General features: G+C 39.3%; 1 protein-coding gene across 27 annotated transcripts in view; it reads right to left on the bottom strand.

Annotated features, from left to right (window-relative positions):
* BICC1 (BicC family RNA binding protein 1) overlaps positions 1-15,698 on the bottom strand; it is a 335,849-nt gene that overhangs the window by 30,615 nt on the left and 289,536 nt on the right. For all 27 annotated transcript variants that reach the window (XM_084996941.1, XM_084996940.1, XM_084996936.1 and 24 more), the window contains 5 exons: positions 13,642-13,828; positions 11,257-11,418; positions 10,329-10,525; positions 10,072-10,204; positions 9,126-9,282 (listed from right to left, as the gene is read on the bottom strand). In XM_084996941.1, coding sequence (XP_084853067.1) covers positions 9,126-9,282; positions 10,072-10,204; positions 10,329-10,525; positions 11,257-11,418; positions 13,642-13,828 — 836 coding nt within the window. The remainder of the gene's footprint in view (positions 1-9,125; positions 9,283-10,071; positions 10,205-10,328; positions 10,526-11,256; positions 11,419-13,641; positions 13,829-15,698) is intronic.

Genomic DNA, 15,698 nt, shown 5'->3' with positions numbered 1-15,698 from the left:
GGTTTGAGTCCTAGCCCATGAGTTCAAGTCCCAATATGAGCCTTGGTTGGGTTAGAGTCCCACTGTGTGGGTTCAAGTTCCAATCTGAGTTTTAACTGGGTTGGAGTCCCAGCCCATGGGTTACAGTCTCAATCTGACATGTATGGTTTCAATAGGACTGATGGAGATGTCTAACAACTCTAAGGATGAGAAACCCAGGTGTGGCACCTGCAAATCCTTTTGAGTTCTGTCTCTCTTACTGTTTCTGAGGGCCACAGGTAAGTTCCTCTCAGTTCTGAGCTCTGCTCTCTTTCAGTAGAGCTCCCAATCTAATTGGCTTTCCAATACAGGGCAGGTCAGCTGGAGCTAGCAGACTCTTCTGCCTAGAGCTCAAGCCCCCAGCCTTTATTTCAGACCACAATGATCAACTAAACGGTGGAAAACCCCAGGCCTTGATTCTGTCCCATGATCCATGTAGGAACTATTAGTTCCCCATATTTGTGGAGCCCTTATCCTCAGTCTCCACTTCTTGAGGTCTGCTGGGTCTATCCTTTACCCAGGCCAAGGTCCCATGGCAGGAATTGGTGGTTGTATCCACAGGGCCACCAATTGGCTGAGACACAGAAACATCCTTTGGTTACTGCCAGTAAGATGCATGTGTTTCTCTTATTTTGTGTGAATAAAAGCTACCACTAAGAGGAATCTCAGATGCCAAAACACTGCAAAAATGGGTGGGCAAAGGCATAGGTGGAACACTTAAAAGGTGATCAAAATACTCTCAACCTAACTCAAGGATTCCTGTGTTCAAATAAGCTTATCACAGAGCAGGGTTTTAGCTTGACACTAGATCATCTACCAACCTCAAGAAGACTTCTGAGACACAAGATTCACTGTCAAACACCACACAATCCCCATTCCCATGGAACATCCTTCTTAGATATTAATCTGGGTCCCCAAAACCCAAAAAGGCTTAGCTGCAATAAACTGGATCCTTAAAATTCAGAGTTAAGTGCTCCACCATCTGGTACACCTGCTTATCTCACATCTAAGACCTATGGTCCTGGAAGCTACAAATATTAAAAAAAAAATGGCCAAGTGTTACTAAAGACAATCTGTAATTACAATGGCCATTATGAGGAATGTTCCAATTAGATAAGATCATTTAAGAAGTACACTTAGAAGCAAAGGTTCCCATACTTTAAAAAAAAAAAAAAAAAAAGAATGGGATGCCTATTTTAATTGGCATACAGAAGACTCCAAAAGTCTTCAAAATTCCAGGAGTTCCATTGTGTCCCAGGGGGTAACCAACCCAACTAGTATCCATGAGGGTGCGGGTTTGATCCTTGACCCTGCTCAGTGGATTAAGGATCCAGCAATGCCATGAGCTGTGGTGTAGATTGCAAACACAGCTCAGATCTGGTGCTGCTGTGGCTGTGGCGTAGGCCCGCAGCTGTAGCTCTGATTCAACCACTAGCCTGGAACTTCCATATGCTGCAGGTGCAGCCCTAAAGGACCAAAAAAAAAAAAAAAAAAAGGCTTCAAAATTCCAAAATAGCTTCATTGAAAGATTCATTACAAACAGGCCAATGAAAAATTAAAGACACAGAAGGTACCCAAAACAAGAGACCATAAAACTGGTGTAACTAACTACTAGCATTGCTCCCCTCTATCCTTTTTTGCGTGCTCATTCTAGAAATCCGGTCTGAAGTGTCTTTCTACTCTGAAGAGATAACAGGACCAGAAACAAAAGCCCACCAAGTCAGTGGTCTTAATAGACACCCTCAAATCTACCTTCAAAGGAGGGCCCCTCTACAGGTCCCTCCCAGAGTGGATGAGATTCTGAGGGATTGTTTAGTAAATTGCTACATTATTCCCTTAAATAGCTAAGGGAAACTAAATTAAAATTAATGAAAAAACCTGCCAGGAGCTCCCGTCGTGGCGCAGTGGTTAACGAATCCGACTAGGAACCATGAGGTTGCAGGTTCGGTCCCTGCCCTTGCTCAGTGGGTTAACGATCCGGCGTTGCCATGGAGCTGTGGTGTAGGCTGCAGACGCGGCTCGGATCCCACGTTGCTGTGGCTCTGGTGTAGGCTGGCAGCTACAGCTCCGATTTGACCCCTAGCCTGGGAACCTCCATATGCCGCGGGAGCGGCCCAAAGAAATAGCAAGAAGACCAAAAAAAAACCTGCCAGATTCTGGTAGACACTGGAGGTATACCGTCTATTTTATTTTATTTTATTATTTTTTTAACGGCTACACCTGAAGCATATGAAAGTTCCCCAGGCCAGGGACTGAACCCAAGCCACAGCTGTGACCTACACCACATCTGCAGTAATGTAAGATCCTTTAACCCACTGCAGCAGGCCTGGGATTGAACCCACATCTCCACAATGATCAGAATCACTGCTGTTGGATTCTTAACCCACTGTGCCACACCGGGAACTCCTACACCCTCTGTTTTAAACCCCACTTGGAACCTGTAGGTGGGTTCCTGGGAAAAATAGCAGAAGCCAACTAAGGGTGAAAATTCTTACCAGAGTCAGCTCCCTGGACCTCTGTCTATAGTTCCCAAGAAAGAGAAGAAAATAAAATATTTTTTGTACCCTCTTTGGGAATACCTTTTAAATACAAGGGGTTGTTCGATACTGAAGAAATATTTACTGTTTGTCCCTAATGAAAACTGACAAGGTAGTTTAGAAGATGTTTTTTAAGTAGCTCTGTAGTCAAAAGTTGGTGAAACAAACTGGAAGCTAGGAGTTCCCATTGTGGCTCAGCGGAAACGAATCTGACTAGGAACCATGAGGTTGCAGGTTCAATCCCTGGCCTCACTTAGTGGGTTAAGGATCCCGTGTTGTTGTGAACTATGGTGTAGTTCGCAGATGTGGCTTGGATCTAGTGTTGCTGTGGCTGTGGTGTAGGCGGGCAACTGTAGCTCTGATTGGACCCCTAGCCTGGGAACCTCCATATGCCTTGGCTGCAGCCCTAAAAAAGCAAAACAAACAAACAAACAAAAAACTTGAAGCTGATATTCAGACCTGAAGGGGATTTTTTTTTTTTCTAGGCCTCTTCCCTTAAGCCAAAATACAAATACTTAGTACCCGGAGGGAAAGAAAAACCCTCTAAAGCCTTTAGTGAAAGGATTTACTAAAACATTCCAAAGGCGAAGAGCTCTAAATCCAGAACACAGAAGTCTTCTGATCTCCATCTTAGAATCTTCTAATATTTAAAAGAAAAAAAAAATTAAGGATCATGTAGATGGCTCAAACTATAATGTCGTTTAGGCTGCAACCCAATTCTCTGAGGAAGTGAGAACTGTCCTTATCTTACAAATTTTTGCAAAACTAGGAACTTGCTGCTCTAGAGCAGTTCAAAGTCCACCTATTTCTTTAACCAATCCTAAAACCTCCCCTATTTATCTCAAAAGTATTGTGGAAATTCTGGACTTAGGAAGCAAAAGTCCTTTTAAGAACTTGCATTCTTTCCCTTTACCTCTGAGATATAAATGTTCTACAAACTTCAGGGAGGTAAGTCTCATCAGATGATGAACAAAAGAGAAAGGTCATCTGAAACTCTGGTGGACAAAAAAATTTTAAGTATCTTCACAAATATACTAAAAAGCTTTAGCCATTTGAGCGGATAAACAACTTATTCCATCTACCAGAAAACAACTTAAATCCAACCTTTTTTAATAACTAGTGAAATTTTGTTTTATTGTACCTGATTCACAGCAGTAATTTAAAAATGGAACCCAAAAGGTCCCTATTTATGACTGTCTATGTGTGTCTGTGTTTGTCATGCAGTGTACTGAATTTTCCACCTCTGAATGGTATTGCCAAAATTAATTTGTAAAAGAGCTCTATTTAAGTGGCTTAAAAAGATTAAGTAAAACAAGTAAACTGAATCCAGTAGTCCCCCTTATCTGTAGTTTTACTTTCCAGTTATACAGGGTTAATCTGTCTGAAAATATTAAATGAAAAATTCCAGAAATAAACAAGTCATGAGGTTTAAATTGTTTGCTGTTCAGAGCAGTGTGATGAAATTTCTTGTCACCTCACCCTACTCTAACCTGGGATTCCCTAACCATCAACATCAATATTGGCTCAATGATCCTCCGTCTGATGTAACAGCAGCCTAACACTACATCACAATGCCTTAATCACTCGCCTCACTTCATCTCAGCACATAGGCATTTTATCATCTCACATCATTACAAGAAGACAGGTCAGTACAGTACAATAAGATACTTGGCAAAAGGAGTTCCCATTGGAGCGCAGCGGAAACAAATCCGACTAGGAACCATGAGGTTGTGGGTTCGATCTCTGGCCTTGCTCAATGGGTTAAGGATCTGGTATTGCCAGGAGCTGTGGTGTAGGTCGCAGATGTGGCTCCTGCGTTGCTGTGGCTGTGGTATAGGCTGGCAGCTGTGGCTCCAATTAGACCCCTAGCCTGGGAACCTTCATATGCCGTGAGCATGGCCCTAAAAAGCAAAAAAAAAAAAAAAAAAAAAAAATCTCTCTCTCTCTATATATACATATATATAGATAGATAGATAGATAGACAGACCATATTCACTTTTATGATAGTATATCATCACAATTAGTTGTTGTTGTTAATCTCTAACTATACCTAATTTATAAATTAAAATTTATTGTAGGTATATATGTATAGGAAAAAACATAGTATTTACAGGATTTAGAACCATCCACAGTTTTAGGCATCCACTGGGGATCTTGGAACATAGTCCCCACAGATAAAGGGAGATTACTATAGGTATAAATTGGATAAAAGTTTTTCAGCAAACTTTTAAAACATTTTCTCTAAAATTTTTTTGATAACCTAAAACCTTAAAGTTTTGCTAAATTAAAATAAATGATGGATATTCATGGAACATCCAGATCATTTCCAAATACGATAAAATACTAAAACATTAATTAATGAAAACAGATTTATCACTTTCAGCCTTTTTATTTTTTCACAAACTAAAGATATTTGGGTATATTAGTAAATACGTTTGTGCCACATTGAGAAATTTACTATGAAAAGGCAATATGTTTCTAAAATTTATAAGAAATATTAATTTATCAAACCACAAAAGTTCACAATTGTTTATTTCTTTTCACTAAAAATTAAGATTTGGGGAGGTTAATTAAATATATGTATTAAATAAATGTTTTATATATATGTAATTAAAGCTACTAGAAGTAATGAGGAAACATTTCCACATGCAAGGAGAGTAGGGTGTGTGTTTTCCATAAAAGAAGAAATCAGAAATGAAAAGGAATTTTTGTTGATAAAAAAGAAACTTTTTGACCTGAAGTGGTATTATTTCAGAATAGGAAAGAGGGGGAAAATATGACCAAATTGTAGAAGATTTGTGGAAAAGGAATCTTGGGAAAGCAATTTTATGTATTTTTTCTTGCAGGCTAAAATTGGAATGAATTTATTAAAGTAGAAAAAATGAGTTTTAATACCAAAGTACACTGGTACAGGAGTTCACATTGTGGCTCAGCAAGTTAAGGATCTGATGTCTCTGTAAGGAGAGGATGTGGGTTTAATCCCTTGCCTGGCTCGGTGGGTTAAAGATCCAGCATTGCTGTAAGCTGCAGCATAGGTCACAAAGTGGCCTGGATCTGGTGTTGCCATAGCTGTGGCATAGGCTGCAGCTGCAGCTGCAGCTCTGATTTGACCCCTAGCCCAGGAACTTCCATATGCTGCAGGTACAAAAGAAGAAGAAGAAAAAAGTACAGCGGTGCAAAAGTAGAATGGATTGTCTTTCTGTTAAAAGAACTAGTGATTTTGGATTATTGGTCTGCTCTTAAGAAGGGGTTGTAAAAGATTTTTCTTTAAGTAGTCTGCCTAGAAAGCAAATATTGTGTACTTTACCAAAATAATTCTCTGTAAGAACTATTTAACTCTCTATATTTGCCTGCACAGTCTTAATTGTCACTTTGGTTAAATGGACAACTAAGTATTGTTTTTTGTTTTTTTTTTCTCAAAAATAATGTATTGGGGAAATTAAAAAAAAAGATAAAAAAGTATTGTTTAACTATGATTCTGTTTGATCAAATGCTTTGAAACCTTTTGATATTTCTGAAAAACTTCCCCCAAATCAAATTCTAAATGAAGTCTTTTTGACCTCAAACCAACTTTGAGATTTTCCAGAGGGCCCCTTTGATATCTCAAAAGATTTGTTTCCTCTCCTTATAAAAGGAGAGAGGTTGAACTAATTAGACTTCTTTGATATGTTAAATTACATGGGAAGCACTCTCAAATAAAAGTAATATTAAGCCTTCTTTTCTTTGGGTGCACTGCAGGATACAGAAATTGTGGGTCGGGGATTGAACCCACACCACAACAGAGCCCAAGCCACTGCAGTGACAGCACTGGATCCTTAACCCACTGAGCCACACTGGAACTCCCAATATTAAGCCTTACTTATGTTGTATTTGCATAGATATGTAAGTGTTCGGGAAGTTGTGTGAAATTCCTAGAAATGTGATATGGGCCTTGTAGAATGTTATCAGTCATAATTAACATTAAACTGTTGTATATCACAGAAATAACAATATTTCTTTATCAAATGAAATCTCATCAGACTGTTAACAATGGGCATTTTTAAGTCTTTGTTATTTACAGAGAGTTATTGTATTATTCAGATGCTTCTGCAAAAGTGTACCTACAAAAGTGCTTCATTTCCAAGGAGATTCATGGAAAGGATTTTTAACAAGGGCACATTTCTGATAACATCAAGGTCATGAAAATGAACTGGATTCAAGAAGAACAAGTATCAACTAACTGGGACTGAATTAACTGAGGAAGAGGATGATTATAATTTTTTAATTTTTTTTTTTATGGAGGTGTTGAAAAACCACTGGTTCCTTTATGTTTTGTTTTTCCAGATTTAAGGGAACCTTTTTCCTTAAGTTATTGATGACTTAACAGTAATTTGCTAAAAGCATATCTTTGTAAGCAAGGATGAAACAATTACTTTTCTCCCTACTCGATCCCTCCAGAATTTGGAAATTCTTGAGTATTCTTTTCATGGCAATATAGATAGTTATTTGCATAAGGTCAATAAGAATCTGTTCTTGTAACAGGACACAATTAGAAACACGAGCTATAAAACCAAAGCTTTCACTGAAATGTCATATGTGAAAGAGATGTGCACACTCAGATATGATCTGACAGCTTTAAGAAAATAAGGTTGGACTTTATAAAGCTAATAATGCTCCTTAAAAAAACTGGCCTGGTACTCTGCTTATAGGGTCCTTACCAGGCAAGAAAGGAGGGTCAGTTCCTGGCAGACCCAGGAACTGCTTCCTCCTAAGATCCCAGATCAACACTTAATACTTAAACTAAACATGAAACCCTTTCCTCCCTTTACTCTGGCAACGACCTGGAAAGATAATGCCAACATCTGTATCTCAGGCCATGACTAAGGGAGTAACCTCAGTAATTTAGAACTTTCTGTTTCAGGTTAGGAGATTTACTTCCCAAATGTACTGAAAACTTAACTGGCTCACAGCCTGAACAGGAAAATGAAACAATCCCTGCAAATGAATCCATGAACAGTGGTCCTGTGGATCTGTTTTGTTTAGTGGAAGTGGTCTATGTCCCTATAGCATTTATCTTTGTCTGTGTTGGTTATCATTCTCCTTGGGCGTATGGATGCCTAGATGGCTGGCGCATAACTGGGCAATGCTTCTTAGGCGATCTGTGTCCCTAACTATTTACAAACAAACTGAGATGCTTCATTGGACAACCCCCTGAATTTATATGGCAGTTAGCAAAGACTTAGCAGGCAGCTTTCATGATTCAGAATTCACAGATGGCAGAGCTCTACTCCCAGGGTTATGAGTAAATGTAAACGAAACTATGATGAGGAACCTCTCCTTAACTCTTGACTGTAGGATCTAGTACTGAGACACAGTAGCTGCTCAAAAAAATTCCTTTAGGCTCTCTGGCCAAAGTTGTTCTTGATAAGACAATAGCCTTTCATTATCTTTTAGCTGAGCAAGGAGGGGTCTGTGCTGTGGCCAACACCATGTGCTATAACCGAATTAACATTTCTGGGCAAGTTGAAACATGGTTGGCTTAAAAAAAAAAATGACTCCATCTACAGGGTTTTTCTTTGACTTATTTGATTTTGATTGGTTTGGGTTTGGGGAACTGTGGATCTGAACTGCCTCCAGACACTGGTAATTATTCTATCTATAATAGTCACAGTAGTCTCCCTGGTACATTATCCTGTCAAGTTTTAAATTCATTTTCACAGCCACTAACCACTGAGCAAATAATCTCCCTAAGCCTGGAATGTGAGAAAAAAAAAAAATGAAGAAAATGATTGACTAAATAGTTGTGAGCCTAAAGTCATGACCTGTGCGTACCATAGATATTCAATGCAAAACAAAAATCATGACCTGTGAATGTCACACAGATGATCAGTAAAATCTGTAAGAACTACAGAGAGGTAGCTTAGAGTAGTGCAAATGCCTTAAATTTTTACCACATCTCTCACTTAGGCTGAGAGTCTGATCAAAAGGAGAGAATTGTGAAAAAAAGAGACAATAGGCCCCAAATGGAGTCACTTGTGCTAAGCCCCTCACATCAGCAAACCAAGACTTTATTGCTAACTTAATTCCACTTTCAGCCTCTCCTAGAAATGTAATCTTAACCAGTCCTGTCTGGAATTTCTTGGCCAGCACTAGTGAGGTAATCCACCATGTAGACTCCTGCCTTCTCCCAAAGGAAGGTGACCTTGCCTGAAATAATCCTTTCTTTTCTTTATGACTTCCTTGTCCTGCACTCTTTTTGCCTTTAAAAACCTTTTCTCTTTGGAGCTCCTTTCTACTTGCTAGATGGAATGTTGCTAATTCATGAATTGTTGAATAAAGTCAGTTTGATCTTTAAATTTACTTAGATGAATTTTGTTTAATAATAAGGGTGAAAGTTACCAGGTACTATTTCTTAATAAGATTTTTTAAAAGAAAAAAGAGAAGGTAATTATAAAGAGAAAAGAAAAAAACCCATGGATAAGATCAAATGCAGTAGAACCAAAGAATACTAACTACTGGGTTTAAAACAAATCCATCCTGTTATATACTTTCTTTCAAAGGATAAAGGACTTTTAAGATTAAAATACATACTGTAAGTGTGAATTTTTCGTGCCTTGCAATAGTTCTACTGTCTGTCTCTTGGCACAGGAAACTTTGGAGGGACCCATCATTTGTTTCAAGTCACCAGCATTTCCAGAATGGGAAGGACTTCTAGGCATGCCTACTTCAACAAAAGCATCATTACAACCTGTAAAGGAGACAAAAAGTAAAAATCCAAACATCACTTACCATCAACAACCACCTGCAATGGAAACAAATCGGAATGTATGTATCTCTGCAGAGACAAAGCAAAACTGCTTTCAGCTACAGAGAAGATGACTTAAATTCAGGTTGTCTTAACAACTCAAGATGAAATTTGAACAAAAGACCTTCATTTTTTTTTCCTTTTTTTTTTTAATGGCCATACTTGTGGCATATGGAAGTTCCCAGGCTAGGGGTCAAATCAGAGCTGCAGTTGCAGGCCTATACCAGAGCCACAGCAATGCCAGATCTGAACTGCATCTGCAACCTACACTGCAGCTTGCAGCAATGCTGGATCCTTAACCTACTGAGTGAGGCCAGTGATCAAACCCACATCCTCACAGACACTATGTCCACTTGCTGAGCCACAAGGGAACTTCCATATTTTTTAAAGACTGTTAGGGATGAAAATATTATAAAAAGAAGTACTCTACTCGGAAAAAAAATGTCACACACATGCACACACACACACACACACACACATAGTAAATTAACTGCTTTTCTGCTGCACAATTACATTCACTTTAATTTAGGAAGTTCTGATGTAATGGAAAAATGGTTCTACTGTGGAAAAGCGCTCTTTCACCATGTTCTTTGGAATTTCAAAATACTGTCTTTTTGCATCCTTGAGGATGCAAAATTAGTTAGCAAAACCAATTCGAAATCACTGCGCAGACTTCCTACAACCCCCATTATCCAACCAACAGGGCAGGCTCAAGTTCAGAGGGAGAGATACCTTCTGCAGGGTTTGATTTGGGAGATGCCTGCTCAGATCCAGTTGTTTGTCTAGATGGATCACCATGATTTGCACTCAGCACTTTTTCTCCAAGCGATGAAGCAGATATTGCACCATATTTTATATTTGGAGACTGAAATAACAATAAGAAATAACATACAGATATGGTCACAAATATAAAATTTAATTCAGGTGTTACCAGTGGCCTACCTCTTATAAACAGCATAGACCACAGGACTCTTGCTGAAGGACATTACCTGTGTGTGTCCATTTAAAGAAGCAGCGATTTTTTTGCTTTCTGTCTGCATGCTGTTGATATGGACATCAACAGGAGTCAAGCCAGGAGGGGGAGATGGAGCTGTGTGCCCATAGGCGGGCACTCCAGACAACAAAATATTGGTTAACGTGGCTTGGGCAGTAGATGGAATCATAAGGTGTGGTATAGCAGAAAAACCTACAACAACATTTCATGAAAACAGATTATTAGACCAGAACAAAATCAGAATCAAGAAGCATTATTTTATTATTATTATTATTTTCAGTAGCAATAATAAAGTCATTTTTGTTGCTACAAATTCAGAAGAGAATTCAATTTTTTTTGGCTGCACCTGCACCATACAAAATCTCCTGGGCCAGGGATTGAACCCACACCACAGAAGTAACCAGAGCCATGGCAGTGACAACCCTGGATCCTTAACCCAATGAGCTACCAGGGAACTCTGAGAACTCAATTTTGATACCACATTACCATAAAAATAGAGAAGAAATATTAAAATGGAACACCACTTCAGAGAATATTTAATCCATACTCTTCACTGTACAGATGAGGAAATGACCTAGATTTAGCATATGCAAATGACTACCACGCAAATGCGTCAAACTGGAACCTGCATTTCCTAATGACTATGTCAATGACCCAGAGGAGCCTTTGCCACTGCTCCCTGCACATCATGCTCTTTTTCTGATGTGCTTGTCACATCTGAAGATTACATATTACTTTTATGAAAAACTTACCACTTTGTTATGCTTCATTTTAACTAATTTACACATTGGGGAATTTGTTTGGCTGCAGTGTGCTTTGAACCATAATTTTTCCCTGAGGAAATCGAACCATAAGTACATTTTATTTAAAAGATGATGATACCTAAGAATACACACCTTTTATTGTACTTAAATGATACTGACCTGCGGCATTTGAAGTATTAGCAAGTGGGGGTGCCCACAATGTGGGGCTGGGGGTGCCAGAACTTGGACTTTGCAAAGGACTGACTGAGCTATTGAGAGCATTCAGGAGCGAGTTCGGGGTTGTGGAAGTGTTGAGAGATAAGGTGGTGGGTCCCAAAAGACCTGAAATGAATGAATGTAGAATCAATACACATAAATTCAAGATTTAGAAATACAGGTGGCATCACCATTGCCACTTGGAATGCATGCCATATAATCATCTGACATTTTCTGAATATGAGTAACAGATTACCTTCTTTCAAATAGTCACATGACCTACTGCATGATGCGACTCCAACACAGAACCCAGCTTATCTACAAATAGATGCTGATCCGGGAATGGAAGACAGGTGAGCCCAGACCAGGACAGCAGTCAGGGTCATTGGGCACTACCGGCTGCTTTGCAGTCACTTTGCAGCTAGCCAGGATGAACACAATTCTGCTCAAGGAGAAACCCACTTTTTTTTTCTGGGCCACACCTGCAGCACATGGAAGTTCCCAGGCTAGGGGTCGAATTGGAGCTGTAGCTGCCAGCCTACACCACAGCCAAAGCAATGCCACATCTGAGCCACCTCTGCAACCTACACCACAGCTCACAGCAACACCAGATCCTTAACCCACTGAGCAAGGCCAGGGATGGAACCCGCATCCTCATGGATACTAGTCAGGTTCATTACCGCTGAGCCACAACAGGAACTCCAGAAACCCATTTTTATGACTGTGCATTACTCACTTCTCACCTGCTTCCCAATAAACTCTTTTCAAACCACTTACAATTATGAGCTGTGATGAGGAGAATGTTTTCCTGAAACAGAATGGCTCCCTTTGGTCTATCTGCAGAAAGGCTGGCCTACCTACAATGGTTTTCATATGGAGGTCAAAACACATACATGACTTCTCTGAGGTCCACCTCAATGTGCAGGAAAACTTTTCTCAGAAAAAAAAAATTTTTTTTTGTATTGTTTTTCTGCTTGTTGTAAGGATTTAATGTTTGATTTAGTAATGAAATTTCCCTTCGGGCATTTTGAATGTATTCTAAAGTAAAATGTGAATTTGTATAATAAGTTTCCAGGAATACTTAAAGCATTAAATTAAGAATGACAGGATAAGGCTAGCCATGAAAACATTTAAAACATTAAGTCACTCTCTGATCTGTGCTCCCTTTTTCTCTCTCGAGTGCTAAGTCGCCTCACTGGCATCTCCTGACTCACATGTAGTATTGTGTTATTACAACTCTGCTCAGATCTCCAGTGGAAGGAACAACTTTGGGAGATTAGGGCCCAAGGTGGAAAAAAATCTGCCTTTTCTTGCAATGGTGTCTGGGCAAGGCTACTTGGAATCTTAATCATATTATAACCATATTACATTTTTTTCGGCCATGCCCTAGGCATTCAGAAGGTCCCAGGCCAGGCAGTGAGCCCATGCCACAGCAGTGACAATGCCGGATCCTTAACTGCTAGGCCACCAGGGAACTCCCACATTACATTTTTAAAGAGCAAGACTAGCCATTAAAAATTTTAAAGACTGCTGAGAGTATTTTTTCTCCTGACAATGCTGAATGAGGCAGAATGATTTGCAAGGGTTATTGCATTAACTTTTTATGTAATAGCTACTGAAAAATGTGCCACAAAGTAGTGAACCTGGCATAATTATAATATAGCAATAAACTTCAGCCTGCAAGATGGGCATCAGTAAATGGGATGATACACATCACACCAAGACTATTAAGTGTCTCACCCAACTTTCTTAAAGAACTATAGCACCAAGATGACATTCTTTTGTCATTCTCTTCTTCACCTTAGATCTAAAAACAAGTCTGTTGGCCTCCCTTGGTGGCCACAAGCTAGACTGCCTTTGTGTCCTGGCGAGACAAGCCTAACCACTGGAAGTGGGGGTTCCGCCTGCTTTCACCTCCCCCTCTCCCCACCGCACATGCAGCTTTGCAATTACTTTTTGAAAAGCAAACTGGATAATCTTCATCTCTAGGGACTGACGGCGATATTGCAAATGCAAGAGAGAACAAACACATAAATTATAGTCAGCCTGCTCACTTCACTCTCATGACATTCTTAATTTAGAAGAACAAACACAGCTACTGAAAATAAAACAGCCAGACCTTGATTATTTATGCCAAAATAAAAAGAATCTGGGTAAGAGGAATCCATAGAGTCTAATGAAAAAATCCAAAATGGACTGATGCAAGTTTTGTTTGCTTTTCACCTGATCTTAGGGCATAAAGAAGGCCAAAAACAGCCTTTAAAATGTGGTCCCCAACAGGAGAAAGAAAAGGAACCGGATAAGCAATCCTCCAGCGACTGAGAAGGGCTATAATAATAAATTTTATACCTAGTCCAGTGAGTCCGAGGCCTGCTGAAGCTAAGATATCCAGGCTGGGACATGCCAGGCCGGCAGGGCACGGTGCTGGGGACGGACTGGTTGCTATGGTAACCCCACTGCTTTCAAGTCCGAGGAGACATTTCCTTGCTTCATACATATTTAAGGCATTTCGCTCAACACTTTTCACAATCACAGACTATGAAAACACATAATGAGAAAGAAAAAAGTGACATGCAAGTAGTCGACAATGAATTAGAGGGGGGGGTGAGAAATGAATATGGTAATAAGATTTCCACTCTGGGAGTGGATTAATGCGGCTTTAAAATCAACTGCAAATTCTAACCACTTATTTCCTAAGTTTTCTCCTTTTTGGTAAAATCTTAAATGTTAGTTACCATTCACTGGGTGTGTCCTGTGTTCCGGGCACTGTGATGGAAGCTGCACACACATTCTAATTTCTGCAAAACTTTATTGGGTGGAATTATTTTTCATGTTCAGTGAGGATAAGGGCCTTACCCAAGGTCACAGTGCAGCTAGAGGACTAGAACTTGGGTCCATCTGTCTCTGCAGCCCATTTGTGTTTACATCCACTGGTTTCTACATTAAAGCTTTCCTGCCTTCATCTCATCTTCACCAAACAAATCAAACCTATCACCATATACAGACTGCATCCTAACATTCACTTACATTTGACATTTATAGCCTACTAGTTAACTAGTAGACCTTGAAAGGTACCATTATTTCTCGCTGATGACATATCTACAGCAAAGTTTATGGTAAAATAAATTTTCAGACAGTAAATCTTTTTTTTTTTTCCCCTCAATGGACTCATCTAGAAAATTGGAAATGTGAACCCAAGGAGGAAAGTTTCCAATGGACAATAAAGAAAATGTGTGGCCGAGAAAGTAGAGCAGTTGTCAGCCTCGGGGCCAGCGATGCATAATGGGACAGTGCTGGGACCCTGCAAGCTTTCAGAGTTCTCACTATCTGTTTTCCCCTAACCTCTGCTCACTTCTTGCTGCACTCCAGCAATCTTCCATGCCTGTCCATCACAACACGCCCAAGTCCTCAAAAGTCTCTTCTGTCTATATCGTTTAGACAGTCACTCTGAGTCAACTCAAATTAGTCAAGCATGAAGCTTCATAATTCATCAACTTTTTGTCCTATTCTCTAACTTTAAACTCAATATATCAAGCTCATTTAAAATCAATCCTATGTCTTCCTTTAAAGTTTTCTTTTGAAGAAGGCATGATGGTTTTTTATGTTGGACACTGAAGCCCACGTTATCTACATCTCTACCAAACTGTATACTGTAATACATAGTATATATATGCCATGTGCACACAGGCATATATGATAAAATTCTAGTTTAGAAATTTTAAAAATGGAAGGCACACTTTTTGGTGTTTCACCTACTATAATAAAAATATACATAAATGTTCTCATTTAGTACATATTATTATGCAACATGCTCTTTTTATTCAAAGCCTTTCTTGTCCTTTGACTTCTGCTACAAAGGTTTTCTTCAGCGTGTCTAACTAGAGGCAGCACTGCTAGGGATAGGGTATCAGTACTTGCTGTGTGATTGCTTATTGGGCATGAACTGCTCTTCAAAGTGGTGGTACCAATTTATACAACTGAATGTAGGAACATTTCTCTTTCTTTACATTCTCACTAACACTTAATATCATCAAAATTATCCCATTAAGTTTTGACAGTACATGTAATGACTGAAATTCTGCAATATCTTAGAGGAGAAGTTCCGAGAAGGCAGAACTGGGGACACCTCATTATTTAAAGTATTTATGAAAGAGAACAGGCACCTGGTCTTTAACTTCCAGGGCGAGCACAGTCTCTCACAAATAGGAGGTAAACCAAGTATGTTTTGAATTTCATTGGACCTGTACACATACACAGCATTTAGTCTCATCAACCCTCTGGCAACTTAGTAAAGCTTGAAATTACCAGATTGCAAATCAGTACAAAGAGTTTTCTCCTTCCTTCCCATATATGTAATTAAAATAATGGTCATAAATGGATGCTAAAAGTCAACACACACACAAAGA

Source organism: Sus scrofa, chromosome 14 (assembly GCF_054392235.1).
Source record: "Sus scrofa isolate SSC_HxYL_T2T_F1_AM1 chromosome 14, Sscrofa_HxYL_maternal_Yorkshire_Landrace_v2.0, whole genome shotgun sequence".
Taxonomy (NCBI): domain Eukaryota; kingdom Metazoa; phylum Chordata; class Mammalia; order Artiodactyla; family Suidae; genus Sus; species Sus scrofa.
This window is presented reverse-complemented; position numbering and strand designations above follow the sequence as displayed.